The following is a 14,951-nucleotide window of genomic DNA, read 5'->3' as shown; positions in this document are numbered from 1 at the left end:
CCTGATCTAGTTTTATTCATTCTTTGTAGTATTTCCATGAATCAGTAATACACTAATATATAGCGCATTCATACCAAATCAGCCTTCAAAGGAAGACATCTCTACAATCTCTGCAAAGAAACAATGATTATCCTGGAACTATAACAAGGCTGGGTCCACCTGAAATTTCATCCCACATGTAACTGCAGAAGTACTTTCAGATGGACGTGCAGTTAGGTAGCATGGACCATCAGCAAATTTGATCCTGGAGTCATCACTGAGGATTCATGTGAGTGTAGACACAGCCACACTGTCCTTCATGAAGCTAAAAGGCAAAACAACTTTTCAGGAATTTTAATCATTACCAGCCAGGCCTACCTCACCTTTCTCTTCCATTCATATGCAAGATATTCTCCTAACAATATCTATTCTAGAGAGAGTGCTAGAGTAATTGAAAAGCTGACGAGGCAGCACTAAATCAACTGCTGGAACACACTGCTTAAAATAAAAGCAGTAACACTAGTTTCTCAGTCTTTAGTTATGACATTCATTTGTGGCCTGAGCTCTTTAGCAAAGCCAGGGGCCACAGGAAGAGTGCTACATATCTACTGCCAAGAAGTGCATTTAAGGGGTCTTGCAGAAATACAAACTTAATCTTTGTATCTCTTTCTCCTGAAGCAAATTCTGCACTGGCATAGATTTAATTTAGCTTTACACATTCACAGCTTTTATTTTCCCCTTTCAACCTTTCCCTCACATAGCTGCTGAGGAACTGAAATGACAATTAAGTTTTACTTATATTTTTCCTTTCTGAAGTGAGTATTTGGTGTTCTATAACATGTTACAATTGGATCTCCCTCTTCCTGTTCAAAATCATGCATATATATTTATATGTATGCTATACATATTAAAGCTTCTTATAGCTTCACAATGATGTAGCACAGGGAGGGTGTTGAAGGAACTCCAGCTCCTTAGATGTGCAATGTCAGAAGACAAATCATAAATTATGCAGCCCTGATAATTTCTCTGGTAGCAGCCCAAGCTCCTGAACATCTGGCCCATGAGCATGGTCAGGTCAACTCAACTTCACAGATCTCAGCATGTATCAGAAAATGGTGCTCCGGTCTAGTGACTTTTTAGTGTAGAACCATTCTCCCTCCGTTTGGATTGTTCACAAGAAATGACAAAGGACAACACAACACACAACTCCACACTTGCAGCAGTGCTAGCTGGTTAAAAGGGCCTGCAAGCACGCTGTATTATTTTGCTAGGACACACATGAAGAGAAAAATGGAAGTTGTCAGATCTCTACCTGCAGATCCTCACTAAGTTATGCAAATTACAACTGGGCTGCCTTGCTCCACTGATTACAGAAAAGCTCTGTATTTAAATAAATTTGGGAAGAACTGGCCCATACTAACCTAAAGGAAAGGGAACACCTGCAAATACAAACAGCAGTTCATCCCATGCTGCCAGCTTTCTCTTTCACAGGACATTGTGGAGCAGGCAGGGCAGGGGTAAAATGGAAACAAAGGGAGTTATGGCAATAGAGGGGTAGCTGGCTCCAGCAGGCTGGCAGTCCAGAGGGGACTATTGACTCACTAAAGAAAAAGCAGATTGGAGCAATGGGGGAGGGGGAGGGGGGAACAGCTAAATAGGATTTAGGGGTCCTGCAGCAGAATGGGGAGAAGAGACTTTTGTTTTGTTCTGTTTTGTTGTTTTAATTACAGAATCACAGAATAGCTGAGGTTGGTAGGGACCTCTGGAGATTGTCTAGTCCAACCCCTGATTAAAGGATCACTTTTCAGAACCCATGAGAATCAGAGCTGCTTTAAGAGCAGGGAAGGCTGAGAGGCGGCAGAGTACACAGGGTTTCAAGAGATCAACCACAACAAAGACTGGTTATGCCTCACCTTTCAATCACTGGGGCAAAAATACCTTGTTTATTGTGATGGCGACTACAAAGAGAATGCGGAGTCCTGTTCTATGAGGGTTTTTCTTCCTATTCTTCTGTCACTAATCTTTTGAAGACAGTCCTCTACACCTTATTTTATCCCAGTGAGAACAAGGAGAAAAATAACAAAAAACTCCTGACCTGTTCCTTCCAAAATATGAGCTGCTGCTGAATTTCTGCCCCCAGCAGTTACAGTCTTCTCTGCTTCACTTCACTGGAGTGAGAAGTGGTATGCTATTGCGTGACTGCACTGTCAGTGTAACCCTTTCCGTCTTATCTGGGCCTGCTGCACCAACTTGTTCTGCACCTCTGGTCCCTAATGCTCTACCTCTGAGGGCACCAACCGATGCAACTATAAAAAACAGAGAAAGTTCCTGCCTGGAAAAATATCTTTACCATATTTGCAACAAGTATGAAATACTCTGGATTCAGAAAGCCAATCAGTTCTATGAACAGTTATGTGTGCATATAAATATATATATATATAATCATAAGTTTAAAAAAGAGAAGCCTCAATACATGAAAAAGAATAACACAGGTGCTATCCATCAAAGAGCAGCATCTGCCCAAGAGAAGGGATGAATGCTACCCATGATTTGGCAGCAATATATGCAGTTCCTAATTGCCACTGATGTGGGCGAAGATACTCTTGGCAGACCATTCCAATGATCTTGTTTGAGCCCAAGCCAAACTTTCACGCTAATTTATTATATCCATTTACATAGCACATATCAGTGTAGCATCTGAATTGGAGATGATACATGGCTTAGAATAATAAAAGCAAGCATCTGTCTTGTGTTAACCCATGCACTGTCCCTTGGAGAGCGCAGTTACAGTGGGACACAAGAAAGGGCTATAGATGAGGAAAGTAAGCCCATACTTACCCAAGCGAAAAACTGACAAACAAAAACTGAGCAGGAAGAACATGGAAAGTGGCTACACTCTACAGCAGCAACTAACTCCACAGGTGAAGTCTGTGGGAAGTATCCTGTTCCCAGCTCCCTGGAGTCTCATCAGTGGGACACTTAAGTGCACCAACCAACACATGCTGCTTCTAGTGTCAATGGGTACCAGGCCAACTTTTTTGGATAATTAAACCTCTGAGTTTAATGGTATTGCAGAGAGACATTCATAAGTGCAATATTTTCTTACCATAGTGTGTTCTTCTCAAAGCCCATGCAAATACAGTAGCTTAAGTTTTCATTGCATTGAACCTATGTTCAGCATGTGTAGTTTAACCTATAGAGATAGATAACCTATTGAGATAAAGACTAAAATAACCTTAGCAAGATAAGCATCTTAGTGACAACAATGTACGTGACTATTGATTTCACTATGATTTTATAACAAAATCCATAAACTGGTAATTGGCTGATTTTCACCATGAATTCACCTTAGAAAGAATTGCTCAGATTGTAAAACAGAAAGCATTCTTAACGTATCTGCAAGGTCATTTCTAGTCTTTATTCTAGATCTTTACCAAGAGAGAGAAAACAGGTGCACAAAGTTGTATGAATATTTAAGCACAGTTATGGAGAGAGGAAGAGAATTCACGCGAGAAAAGTGTTTGGCAGCGAAGGCTTTGAAGATGAAACTTTCTATAGGAAATTCAGAAAATTAGACAAGTACCAGAGAGAAACTTGCATTTTCAAATTTATACAAATCCCAGGAATTCCAGTCATGATTAGTCTTTAATTTTCAATTGGATTAAAGAATTGCTAGCCTAGGCAACACATACAAGAGCTAAACTTAGTGCTACCTAGATACTGTCAAAATCTCCCTTGATGGCTTCACTCACAAAATGCATTTGGAGATGCCATTTTAGTGCTATCACAGAATTAGGGTAGAATGCCTCTGGCAATACCTTTCTCACCAAAACTATGCATACCAAATACACAAAGCTCACAATAGGGAAAAGAATGGTATAGAATGCCACAGAATAGTATTTCAACAACAAGATAAAATTAAAAAAAAAAATTAAGTTAGGGAAAAAAAGTTCTAAATCCAGAATACCTGCCTGTAAATCAAGATTATGTTCAAGTACTTTGTCACTCTAGATATTAGTAGATAATTCTGTGTGAGCATTCCAGTTTGCTTAAAAAAAAAAAATTAAGCATAATAGATAAGGCAGATTCAACTGCAAGCAGTAAACTATGTCACATAGACTTAAATAAGGACAGGGAGCCTTTTATTCTAACTAGCGCACCTGGATTCCAGCCAATCCCTCAATGAAATGTATAATTGGATAACTGTAGGTTATAGCTTTAGTAGTATTCAAGCGCTCCCCTTCTATTTAAAAAGGAAGCACTTTTCCTGACCTTTAAATCTAGCTTCAAATAAAAGAGCAATTATTTCTCAACAAATAAATCTGTTGAGGATATAAAAATTCACAGTTACTATTTTTCCTAGATTTTAAAAACCTTCTTAATTTAACAACTTCCCAAGTATCTGCCAAACCATCTTGTTTTCTGTGTCTACCCTTTAAACTGTAAGATTTTCAGAGGTGGGGCTCTTTTTGGTAATTGCAGCAGGAAGCACTCTTGGAAATGTAAACAATTTAACAGATTTTGCACCTAAAAAGCAAAAGACAGATTTTATTTAAAGCTGTGGTTAGAAAACCATTCAAAGAAGGGGAAAAAAGAGAATCACATTCTCATATTATTTTCTGAAATTTTATCTGGGAAAGAGGTTTTTTTTTTTTTAATAAAATGTAAAAATTCTGATCATTACTGAGATGACAGAAATTCAGCTGAAAATAACAGCCTCTCATCTATTCCTCCCTGATTAGAAGGTAATTGCACCCTTTCTAGCACATGAATCACTGACATTCTTTGTCGTACTTCTAGATTAGTCCTTGCTCCTCTGATGACCTGGTTTAGTAATGCTTGTAAGAAAGCAGCTATTTCCTCTCTGATCTCTGCAGTAGATAATTTTTGCATAGCCTGTTTTTAATCTGTGCTCAGAGTGTCAAGACACTCTGCAGGAGTCCTACTCAAGAAATGAGAGGGAACACATGCTCTAGAGCCCCACAAAGCAGGTAACAACCATAGTCTGGCCTTGAAAATAGAATTTTGATTGTGGATTTTTGGGTGTCTTTTTCCTCTTTTTTTAATCATAAAGCCTTTTTTCACCCCTTAATTACTTTTAAATTAAACTGGAATACTGCACTTATAAGAATAAAATACTGTATTAACCATAACTTCACTTCTTTTATCATTGCTGTCTATAGTCAATGGGGTTTTTTTAAACAGGAAATTTAGTCTGTCACGTCTCTCTGAAAATGGGGAAGAGTCTCAATTGCTGTAAATCTGCATAATTTCTGTAAATCTGCATGAAACTTTTTGTACCATTATGGTATACTAAACTCAATACTATATAGAACTTTAAATCATCATACCCAAATATACATGTAGATATAGATATATATACACACACACACATACATATATACATAGCTCTCTGTTAATCCTATTTACCATAAAATACTAAACAATTTAGCAGTAGGTCATGAAAATGATTCAGATAATCACCCTTATTTTCTTATTTCAGAGGAAAACACTATGAGCTTTGTTATTTAAAAAGGCCAACCGTGCAGAATTGAAACATGCCCACTACAGTAAATCAGTATCAACAGCTGAGCACTGGCCACCAACAAACACTAGCACTACATTTATGTTACTAAAGAGCCTCAGTGACAATGGCACAATGGTTTGGTCATGTCTTGCTCAGAAAATAGATACACGAAAGTCTTATCTTCAGGGGTATCTTGCTTTCACACATATTACATTTTTAGTACAAAATTATTCACTCTGTGCTGTAAAATCATACTGGGAAATAAGACAAGGGGCACAAGACAGTATAAAACTATACACACACACAGGCTTTGTCCTCCCATGATATAAAACAGATCTCAAAGCCCAGAAGTCTGAGGGATATCTTTAAAATCAGTCTCATTTGCTCTGCTATGTTTTGGGATGAACAGAGCTAGAAAAAGTTGTAAAAAAGCTAATTGTCAGAATCTTTTACAAAATAGCACTTACGCTGAACAAAGATCTTTATTTTGGAAAACGTGTTTCCAAATCCTGAGTTTAGGCTGCACATGAAAATTCATTTAAATATCCTAATCATCACTGTTGCACCACTCCACAAGGATAGCAGTCACCCCCATGCCAGTCCAGCTGGCAGTCTGATTAGGAGCGAGCCATAAGAAGGGGTTATTGTAGGTCACAACAGAGAGACAAGGGAAAAACAAACAAAAAAACCCCATGAACTCTCCTTGGCTCAATTTTCTTTTTCCCCTGGTATTGGGGATGTTTCAGCAAATAACCTTATCACTATCTTTTGTCTCCATTATTATGTACCTTATATCAATAAATGTGTTTTGTCAAAAAATTTTATTTCCTCCAGTTTTACTTAAAACTTAAAAAAAAGTACCTGAACTGATATGTCATCTGTTATGTCAGGCAAGAAATAAAATCCTCCCGAAGAATCTCTGATTTAATATAACGCAATAGAAACCAAATACAGATAAGCAGTAAGTCAGTAATTTTCAACACAATCTCTGAGTTTGGGTAACCATCTTAAGAGTCTTTGGACCAGCATTTTATAAGTGTTAAGCAGCAGCAATTTGCAGTGACAACAACTGGTGCACTGGGTACTCAGCACTTCCCAAGATCTGAAGGGAAATAACAGACTTCTTTTTAAGACTAGACTCTCCAAATCAACAGTCATACAAAGTTATATGCTTATCCCAGAAATGCCAAATGAGAATAAAAAGATGTATTTACGATTCCAGGAATGTTTTAAGGCCTAGTCAGTGTCAAGGCTCTTCCTCGAGGATGCTAGGAAAAGCTTCATTTCATAACAGTGAAAGATTTAAGACAACAAAATACACAAAAAAGTAACTATTATTATAAAGTAATTATTATTTCTCTTTATATTGTAAATATTCTAAACGTAAACTTGAAACAGAGAAACAGAAGAGGTTTTCTTCAACAACTATCCTAGCTCTTTATCACTGTTTTAAGGAGAAGTCCATAAAACTACATACATTCCACGTGAAAATAACTGGACTGTGGAAACATTACAGTCAATGAACAGCCCTGCATGATTAACATGCAGACACAGCAAATACTACAGAAAAAACTTGTCAGTATTATGGTATAGAAAAGAAATTATGACACAGGCTTATAATTTTGAAGGAACATAAGAATTACATTTAGTTGAGTAGATTCACAAAGCTCTGTGAAATCTGCTTACACTAATCCTTTTACACAGGGCAGTGGGACAACGCTGAATGCCCAGTATTTGTTCGTTTTCTTGTTGTTGATGCAAAACAACAACAGTTTCTAAAAACAAAGCAATCGTTTCTAAAAACAAACAACAACAAAACAACAAAAATTTCTAGAATATTAGAAAAAATAAATAAAAACAGTAAGTTTCACTTGGATGTGACAAAATTAATGTCCCATCTATGCTTTTTAGTGAAAACAAATATCGGTTAGATTCTGATCTCTGTTATGTCCACATGATTACCACTTCCTCAGGAGTGTAAACCCACTCAGACTGACAACTCTGTAAACGAGATTAAAATCTGGCCCATTAGTTCTAAAATTCAGAGTAGCTCAAGTACCCCCTATGCTATAATCCAGTCGTACAGCCTACATTGTATCCATACATCTCTTTTTGAATGTTAAATAGCTAGTATAGTATATAAGAAAGAATTTTTCCTTTTAGCTTGTGTCAAATGGGAGCTTGTCAATGGGAAAAACTGTTGAGTTATCTTTGCTAGAATATCTCCTCCCCAAATATTTTCAGAGAATCTTGTTTTTTAATAATTTCTTCTTATTCTCACACTATGGTGCATAAGATGAAAAACTAAAGACCAATTCAGTAAATATGCAGAATATTCAAGAGAAATGATAGTTAAAGGGAAGACAAACAAAAACCTGCTGTGAATTTTTACTATTATCTCACACACAAACAGCCCTCCCCCTGCAACTATCCATCACTGTAAAGTTTCGTATTCCAATATTATCATTCCAATAGTGTTGCGACAAACTTCCAAACTCACTTTTATTCACACAAAGCCTCTTCAAGGGACCGCAGATCCGATCCTCATTCTGCTAATGACATTTCCTTGCAATGTAGAGAAGTAGGGGAACAAATGATCCTGCAGTGCTGCCAGAGGACTGCGGCACGCACCTCGCTATCTTTCACAAACGCGTTATGCTTCTTAACTAGAGGAGAAGAGTGTTTGCGGTGTGGATGCATTCTTTGCAGGATCACAAAACAGACAAAGAGCTGAGCAGACTGCTTCTGATCCAGCAAAGGACTTGGGCAGGTCTTTACCTTTTTAATCAAACCAGCAGTCCAATAGACGTCTGCTGGGCAGAAATTAAGTACACATCTAGGTACTTCACCGAGTCGGGGCCAACCACTCCACAGTCTGACAGGCTGCTAGCTCCAGCACACTCTGCTGGGATAACTGAGGTCTGGTTTTGGCTAACTTCATGAAGATAGTACATTTTATGTAAGGGAAGAAAAATAAAATTATTATATACATACGACACATCTGTACTAATAAAGTCTCATCAATAAAAATGGAACTTTACAAGTTTTATTTTACATTTTTCATAAATAGAAACATGCATATGAATATCTGTCTATAGTTAGACTGCTACACATATGCATGTGTACATTTATTTATCAGATAGAACACTCCCAGGAAATTTAATGAAGTACAAGAGTTTTTATTCTGTAATCCAACTGCACCAATATATGATAATAATAATAATTTTCTCTTAAGAATAAATTATTTCATGGAAAATTTTGCCATAATGATAATTCATTGCTGTCAGAGTGTCTGAAATGATACTGTATCAGTGTAATACCATTGATGTAGACTTAACTGCAGTTTTAGCAAAACAGCTGCGTAAAGAAGCGTATAATCACTCTCACCTCAAACTTCCATTTTCAGATCATCTGTAAAAAAGAAAGTCATATACTGAATTGCTGAAAGAATATTATTATTTGCAAGTAATAGGAGAAAAGCAACAACAGTTTGTGATAATCATCTGCTTAAAACTTAATAGAGCGAAAAAAAGCTGGAAACAATTACCAATTGGCTCATACAACTGAGAAATAACAACCTTTTGATATATGTATTTGGGTAAGTCTGGCTTCTGTTTATCTCAGTAAACATCATGTATTTACATGCATATGGCCCTAGTACAAATTACCATTTCTTTCAGAGAAACAGGAATTACTTATCTCTGGCAGGCACATGAGAGTTTGCTTAATATAGATAGAACTTAATGATGATAATATATATGCATATTTAATTATGTTAATAATAGTGTTTTCCTTAAGATATATACATGCATTTTAACCTATTACAGTAAATCTGTATCACAGACTACAGTACTACAATGACTGAAAAACTGAAATTCTGCTAAACCAGTTTTACACAAATACAATTTTTTTTGCTTACATAGAGTTGCATTACATAAAGTTTAAACCAGGTGTAGCAAGGTAGAAAATCAAGCTATTTATTTATTTAAATGTATTTAAATAATAATTATTTAAATGTTTAGATAAATATTCAAATGCTATTTAAATAATAAATATTTAAACATTTAAATAAGTATTTAAATGCTAATATTCGATATATGTTTTAGTGTAATAGTAAACATTAACTGAATATTATAAAATAATATAATTGGTTTAAACTTAAAATTATGGATAATTGCAAACATTTGGCACTAATGTAATAACAGTTACAAAATTCAAAATTGTTTTTTATTTTCCATTTCCTTTTATTTTGCCTGAAGATTACCTCTTCACACCATTTTTAAAAAATCTAACAGATTACTGAAACAGAACCTGACACAATGACTCAAAGCCTGATGTGACAGTAATATCTGTGAAGAATTTTCCTTGTTTCTTTTTTCTTATCTTTTGTAAAAAAGAAAATATTTAGAGAGTTCTGATAATTCAGGACACCTTTTTTTTTAATACTGGGTAACTAAATGATCGCTAAATCAAGATGTACAATTAACTGTATGGATTTTAGGTCTATATGGTTGAACATTACTCAACTGCTACTAAAATAAATAATCAAAACACCACATTGTATTGTTCTGACACAATGCAAGATTATGACTCAAAGATCTTTAAATTACGTGATAAACATAACACTAGTCACTTTACAGACTCTTAAAAACTTTACCATGAGATGTATGGAAATGTATGGATGGATGGATGGAAAAATACTGTTCACGACAGTGTGGTTTGTTGCAATTTCCTTTTCTCTCTTGTGCAATAGTTACCACATATTGACTATGTCTACCCCAACAGGTCCAAACAGTTACCTACTTCAGGTCACACCGTAGTGGCTACAGTGCATGCTTTGCTTGAACTAATATACCCCACCTTAAAATACACTAATAGAGAACAAAAACGAAGCTGGTAGAAGGTACTGGGTCACACTTGGCTCTGTCAGTACTACATCTATTCAAACTAAATGAAAGAGAACTCAAATTCATATTAAGGTCACATGTTAAACTTCAGTTTTCCTCACTGTGGTGCTGAAGAAGCAAGACTGATAGTAAATACATAGCCATTTTAATCCTGCATTAGATCACATTGCCCCAGCAGACGTGGTTCTCCGTGGTGTTCCCCAGCACCACCACCACCACCACCACCACCACCACCTGCCTCTCGTCTGGTGCAGACCACTTCTGGCACTAGCATTTATGTGAAGAGCAAGACTCACATGTGAATCTAGCTGAAAACTAACCTACAGTCCCAAAATTGCCCTTCTGCAGATTTGTACTGTAACTACGGCCTAAGTCTCATTTTGGACAAATAATATGAATAGCAGGTAAGTCTGGGAACCAAGTTTGTCTGGCAGTGTAAACACACCAACAATATGCCTTCTTGCTTTCTGATAGATGGAATCACTTGAAAAGAAGACATTATCACTCCCTTCTCTGTAGAAAGGTTAAGTATGAACAATCCAAGAAACAGCAGTGATCATAACTCTGAAATTCTAACATAGCAAAGAGATATTAGGATGCTCTTCTAAGATACCAATGACCACGCAGAAATGTTTCTCCAAATTCGGAAGAGGCTACCTGTATAACAAAAGATCTGTCCTGACAAACCTAAAAAAAATTATTTATTCCTAATACAATTAAACTAGAGCACTCTAATCATAAATATCTTCATACTGTCTACATTTTTATGAAAGAAATTAAAGATACAGAGGCACTTGCTAAAATCTGGCTTATTCGAACAGTTTGTTTTCCAGAAAGAGAAGAGGTCTTTGGCTAAAAATGTAAATGGAGATTTATGTAACAAAATCATTATATAATTGCATTTAAGTAAAGGACATAAAAAATAGAGAAATATCCAAGATCTTATTATAGCACCAGACAGGCTGAATTTAATTTTTCACTGGTTCAAGTCTGTTCTTCCTTTACTGAACAAGAAGTAATTTACAGAAATTATGCAATATTTACTCATTTTGGTATCTTCTATGTGCAAGCTTGAATTCCCTGAAAGCAACTTATTATTTTGTAATATAGCTACATTGTGTTTGTTTCTATACTACAGTTTACCTCATTAAAAACATTCAAGAAACACTGTTGGATTTTTGTGTGAATTGTCATACCAACTATCGAGAGACTATTTGTTCTCCACAAAAGAGTGAACATGGTTTTCTATTATCAAAAAGATAATCCATATGTGGTTAGTCAACACTGTCGACTAACAGTGTTTTCCAGCTCACAGAATTAATCACCATCAACATTTTATTTCATAACGGTTCTAGTCTCACAGCCAATTATGTCAGGGCAAAGATTTTGATAAACATTCTGTTATTTCATGCGTACCATTTTTGGCATAGTTTTATGTTTTATAAAAGTACATCTTTGCCCTATGCTAATAATCAGTGTGTATCAGTGCATACCTTTGGTGAGAACCTGTTTGGTTTTTCATCATAATCAAAAGCCTGTTCTAAAGTGTTGTTAAGAGCCTCACCTCCTTTGGTTTGCAGTGGTATGCTGAGAATGTCAGCCTCCCTGCATGGCTCATTGTTCATGCTGATGCAACATAATGGTTCACCCAAGAAAGAAGGCTTCTTCAACTTTTTTGTGTTGAGTGCTCTTGACATAAAGTAACCTTCAGTAACACTCTTATCTCCCATCTTCTGTAAACCTTCTAGGTCATCAGGTTCCTCTGTTTGGGCCAGTGAATCCTTTGATAAATTATGATCAACCAATGCTTTGCTGAGATAGTAGCCAGGGATTTCACTCTCTGCATTAGCACATAAGCTTTTGTCTTCAAGTCCAGCCTTTTCCTGATCTGTTAACATCCCTACAATATGGTCTTCAGCTAACATTTTGGAAAGAGTAAATGGGGAGTGAAGAGTGGAGTCTTGACTTGTGTAACAAGGAGGACTTAATCCACAAGAAAGAGATTCCTGAGATTTTGGCATGGTAACGTTGCTCATTGTTCTCTGAGATGGCATACATTCTTCCAGAAGGGTCTTAAGCTGCTCTTCAGAGAGGCCCATTTGTTCTTCAGTCTGAAAAAAATAGGGCAAGAATTTTTTCTGTCAAAATATAATTAATGAAAAGTAGCACCATAAAAGTTTGAGAGATAGAAAAGCACTGGCAGAACTCTTAAACTGTTACCAGTGTTTTTGAATTCAAACTGAATTTAAGTATGCAGGTACATAATTCTACCATTTACGTAACATCTCCACTGGGTTCTAGATAGGTTATACACTGATAGTTCAGAAAGAAGCCTGATGTCCATGAGACACTGAGAAGCCTTTCATTTCACTTGGAATTTTCCACAAGATATCAGTTTTAATTATCAAAGCACATATTTTCTCCTATATGCAGATGTGTTGTGTATACACACATACACGCACTTTAAGATTTTAGTTACTGAAACCAAAATTGCACATTGCTAAAAGACTTTAAGCCATGAGGGCAATACAATTGGGGTCAGCAATGGCCATGAGGGCAATACAGGTCAGCAACGGTTTTGAACAGCACCAGCCCAACAAAAGTTGTCACGTCTTGATTAGACTATTCCTAGCTGCTCACTGTAGAAATGCAACATATAGCTTCTCTCAGACATGTGACAAAAAACACATCATCTACTCTTCTACAGGACCTAACACATAAAGTATGTCCTATGGTGCATGACAGAAGGAAGCCCATTCCTCTGTATTACAATCTTACTTCTTTCTAGAGCTGCCATTGCTTGGATAGCTCACAGATATATCTTTTCAGTCAGTTTCTTATTCAGACAATAGCAAATGCTAATCATTTTTATCATAGAGGTTTACTTTACTGGACATTTCTTAAAAGCTGATATTAAAGATAATGACTGACATTAGCTGGTAATGGTGAAGAACAGGAAAGGACATTTTCCATAGAGAGGATTTGCAATGGGAAGTTAGCCTTAATGTTTCTTGGTACCCCCTAACAATTTAAATTTAAACAATGTAAAGCTGGTAATGACAAAAATACCAGTCATATTTTAGATATGCATAATATATTTGCCCACAAAATGTGAGATATAAAAGATACAATCATATCTTTATATATATATATAAAATAAATAGTTAGGTACTATGCAACATTTACTGAAAAGTTATCAAACACATTTACTTTTGTTTTCTAAAATCAAAACTTTGGTTCTACCCAACCTTCAAGAGACAATGGATTAGTTGACAATTTAATGAACTCCCTAAGGCTGCAGGGTTTTTCATCAAATAATGATTTTATTCATTGCACTATGACTACTATACAAAGCCTACATTATGCTGGGGCATGGAGCTAGTATTGTTTTAAAGGAAATATCAACATCAAATCTCTATCTAATTTTTTTCCTGAAGGTCTCTTATCCAACTACAGAACAGACATGACCCTGTTTGAAGTATGTGACTTGATGAGACCACAGCCTGAGCAGCACAGAGTGCATGAATTACATCTGAAAACTGTTCATTCATATCAATGAATGGGGAAAATTTTCAGTCAGGAAGAAACTACTATTCCTTTATTAGACTTGTTCTGGGTATTAAAAATTACAAGCTGACACTACAAAATGAATAAGACACATTCAGGCTCACTTTCCACCACCATTCTGTATTTAAATTTTCAGACATTGATGATAGCTAATAGCCACTATTACATCCTGATTACTTTACAGTTCAGGCACTATTCGATGCACTGAAACTGAGCTTTATAGATGTATTCAACTTTGTTTTTTTAATTGGTCTCTTCCCGTACACACCCGTATCATTCCCAAAGACACTCTGAGTTCACTTTCAATAAGTACAGCAGAAGATAATTGTGTCAAAGACATTGAGATGTTTATTGTTTTTAAACAAACACAAGTCCTTAACAGACTGTTGTTGTGTGCAGACAGCTTCATTTAGATTAACAAAAAATCAGGTAACTATACCGAGCGCCAACTAATCTTGATCTCAGTCAATGTAATTTTGATTATATAACTAAAATTAAATGGCAGCCATAAGCACTGAACACCTAATTAGATATCAGACAAAATTATGACTCCTTCAAACTCTTCTCAGACTTTTGAATTTTAATCCTAGTGGAGAAAATACTGTTGAAAAATAAGTCAGAAAGGGGAAAATGACTAGCAGCAAAACACATGAGAAATCAAAAATGAAACTTGGATCTTTCCAAACTTTCACTCTAAACCTAATCTACTAGCCCATGCTGAATCCTTTACATTTCTTGAAGTGGTGTTTTAACTCGCAGGACAATGTCTGTTTGCAAGTACTCGCTATTAGAATGCTCTCACTATAAGAAGCAAGATACATTCACTCAGGTAGAGCCCCACAGTAATATAGTAATACTACTTCTGAGGGCGCAGTTACATCTAGGGTAAGCATATCCACACAGCAGAATATTATGCAATGCAACCATAACTATATTTATACCAAAGAAGATTCTCACATCTGGAAAACCAC

The 14,951-nt window shown here is 36.0% G+C and overlaps 1 protein-coding gene across 10 annotated transcripts in view; it reads right to left on the bottom strand.

The window, feature by feature from the left end:
* FSIP1 (fibrous sheath interacting protein 1) overlaps positions 1–14,951 on the bottom strand; it is a 169,306-nt gene that overhangs the window by 73,478 nt on the left and 80,877 nt on the right. For 5 of the 10 annotated variants that reach the window (XM_067296629.1, XM_067296628.1, XM_067296632.1 and 2 more), the window contains 2 exons: positions 11,978–12,524; positions 8,549–8,917 (listed from right to left, as the gene is read on the bottom strand). In XM_067296629.1, the coding sequence (XP_067152730.1) occupies positions 8,895–8,917; positions 11,978–12,524 (570 nt within the window). In that variant the 3' untranslated portion in view covers positions 8,549–8,894. Of the gene's footprint in view, positions 1–3; positions 305–8,006; positions 8,173–8,276; positions 8,442–8,543; positions 8,918–11,977; positions 12,525–14,951 lie in introns of those variants that run through there. The other 5 variants (XR_001292234.2, XR_001292235.2, XM_013940428.2 and 2 more) reach the window with 5 other exon arrangements.

This window comes from Apteryx mantelli, chromosome 4 (genome assembly GCF_036417845.1).
Source record: "Apteryx mantelli isolate bAptMan1 chromosome 4, bAptMan1.hap1, whole genome shotgun sequence".
In the NCBI taxonomy this organism is placed as follows: domain Eukaryota; kingdom Metazoa; phylum Chordata; class Aves; order Apterygiformes; family Apterygidae; genus Apteryx; species Apteryx mantelli.
Note: the sequence above shows the minus strand (reverse complement) of the source record. Positions and strands in the feature narration are given on the sequence as shown.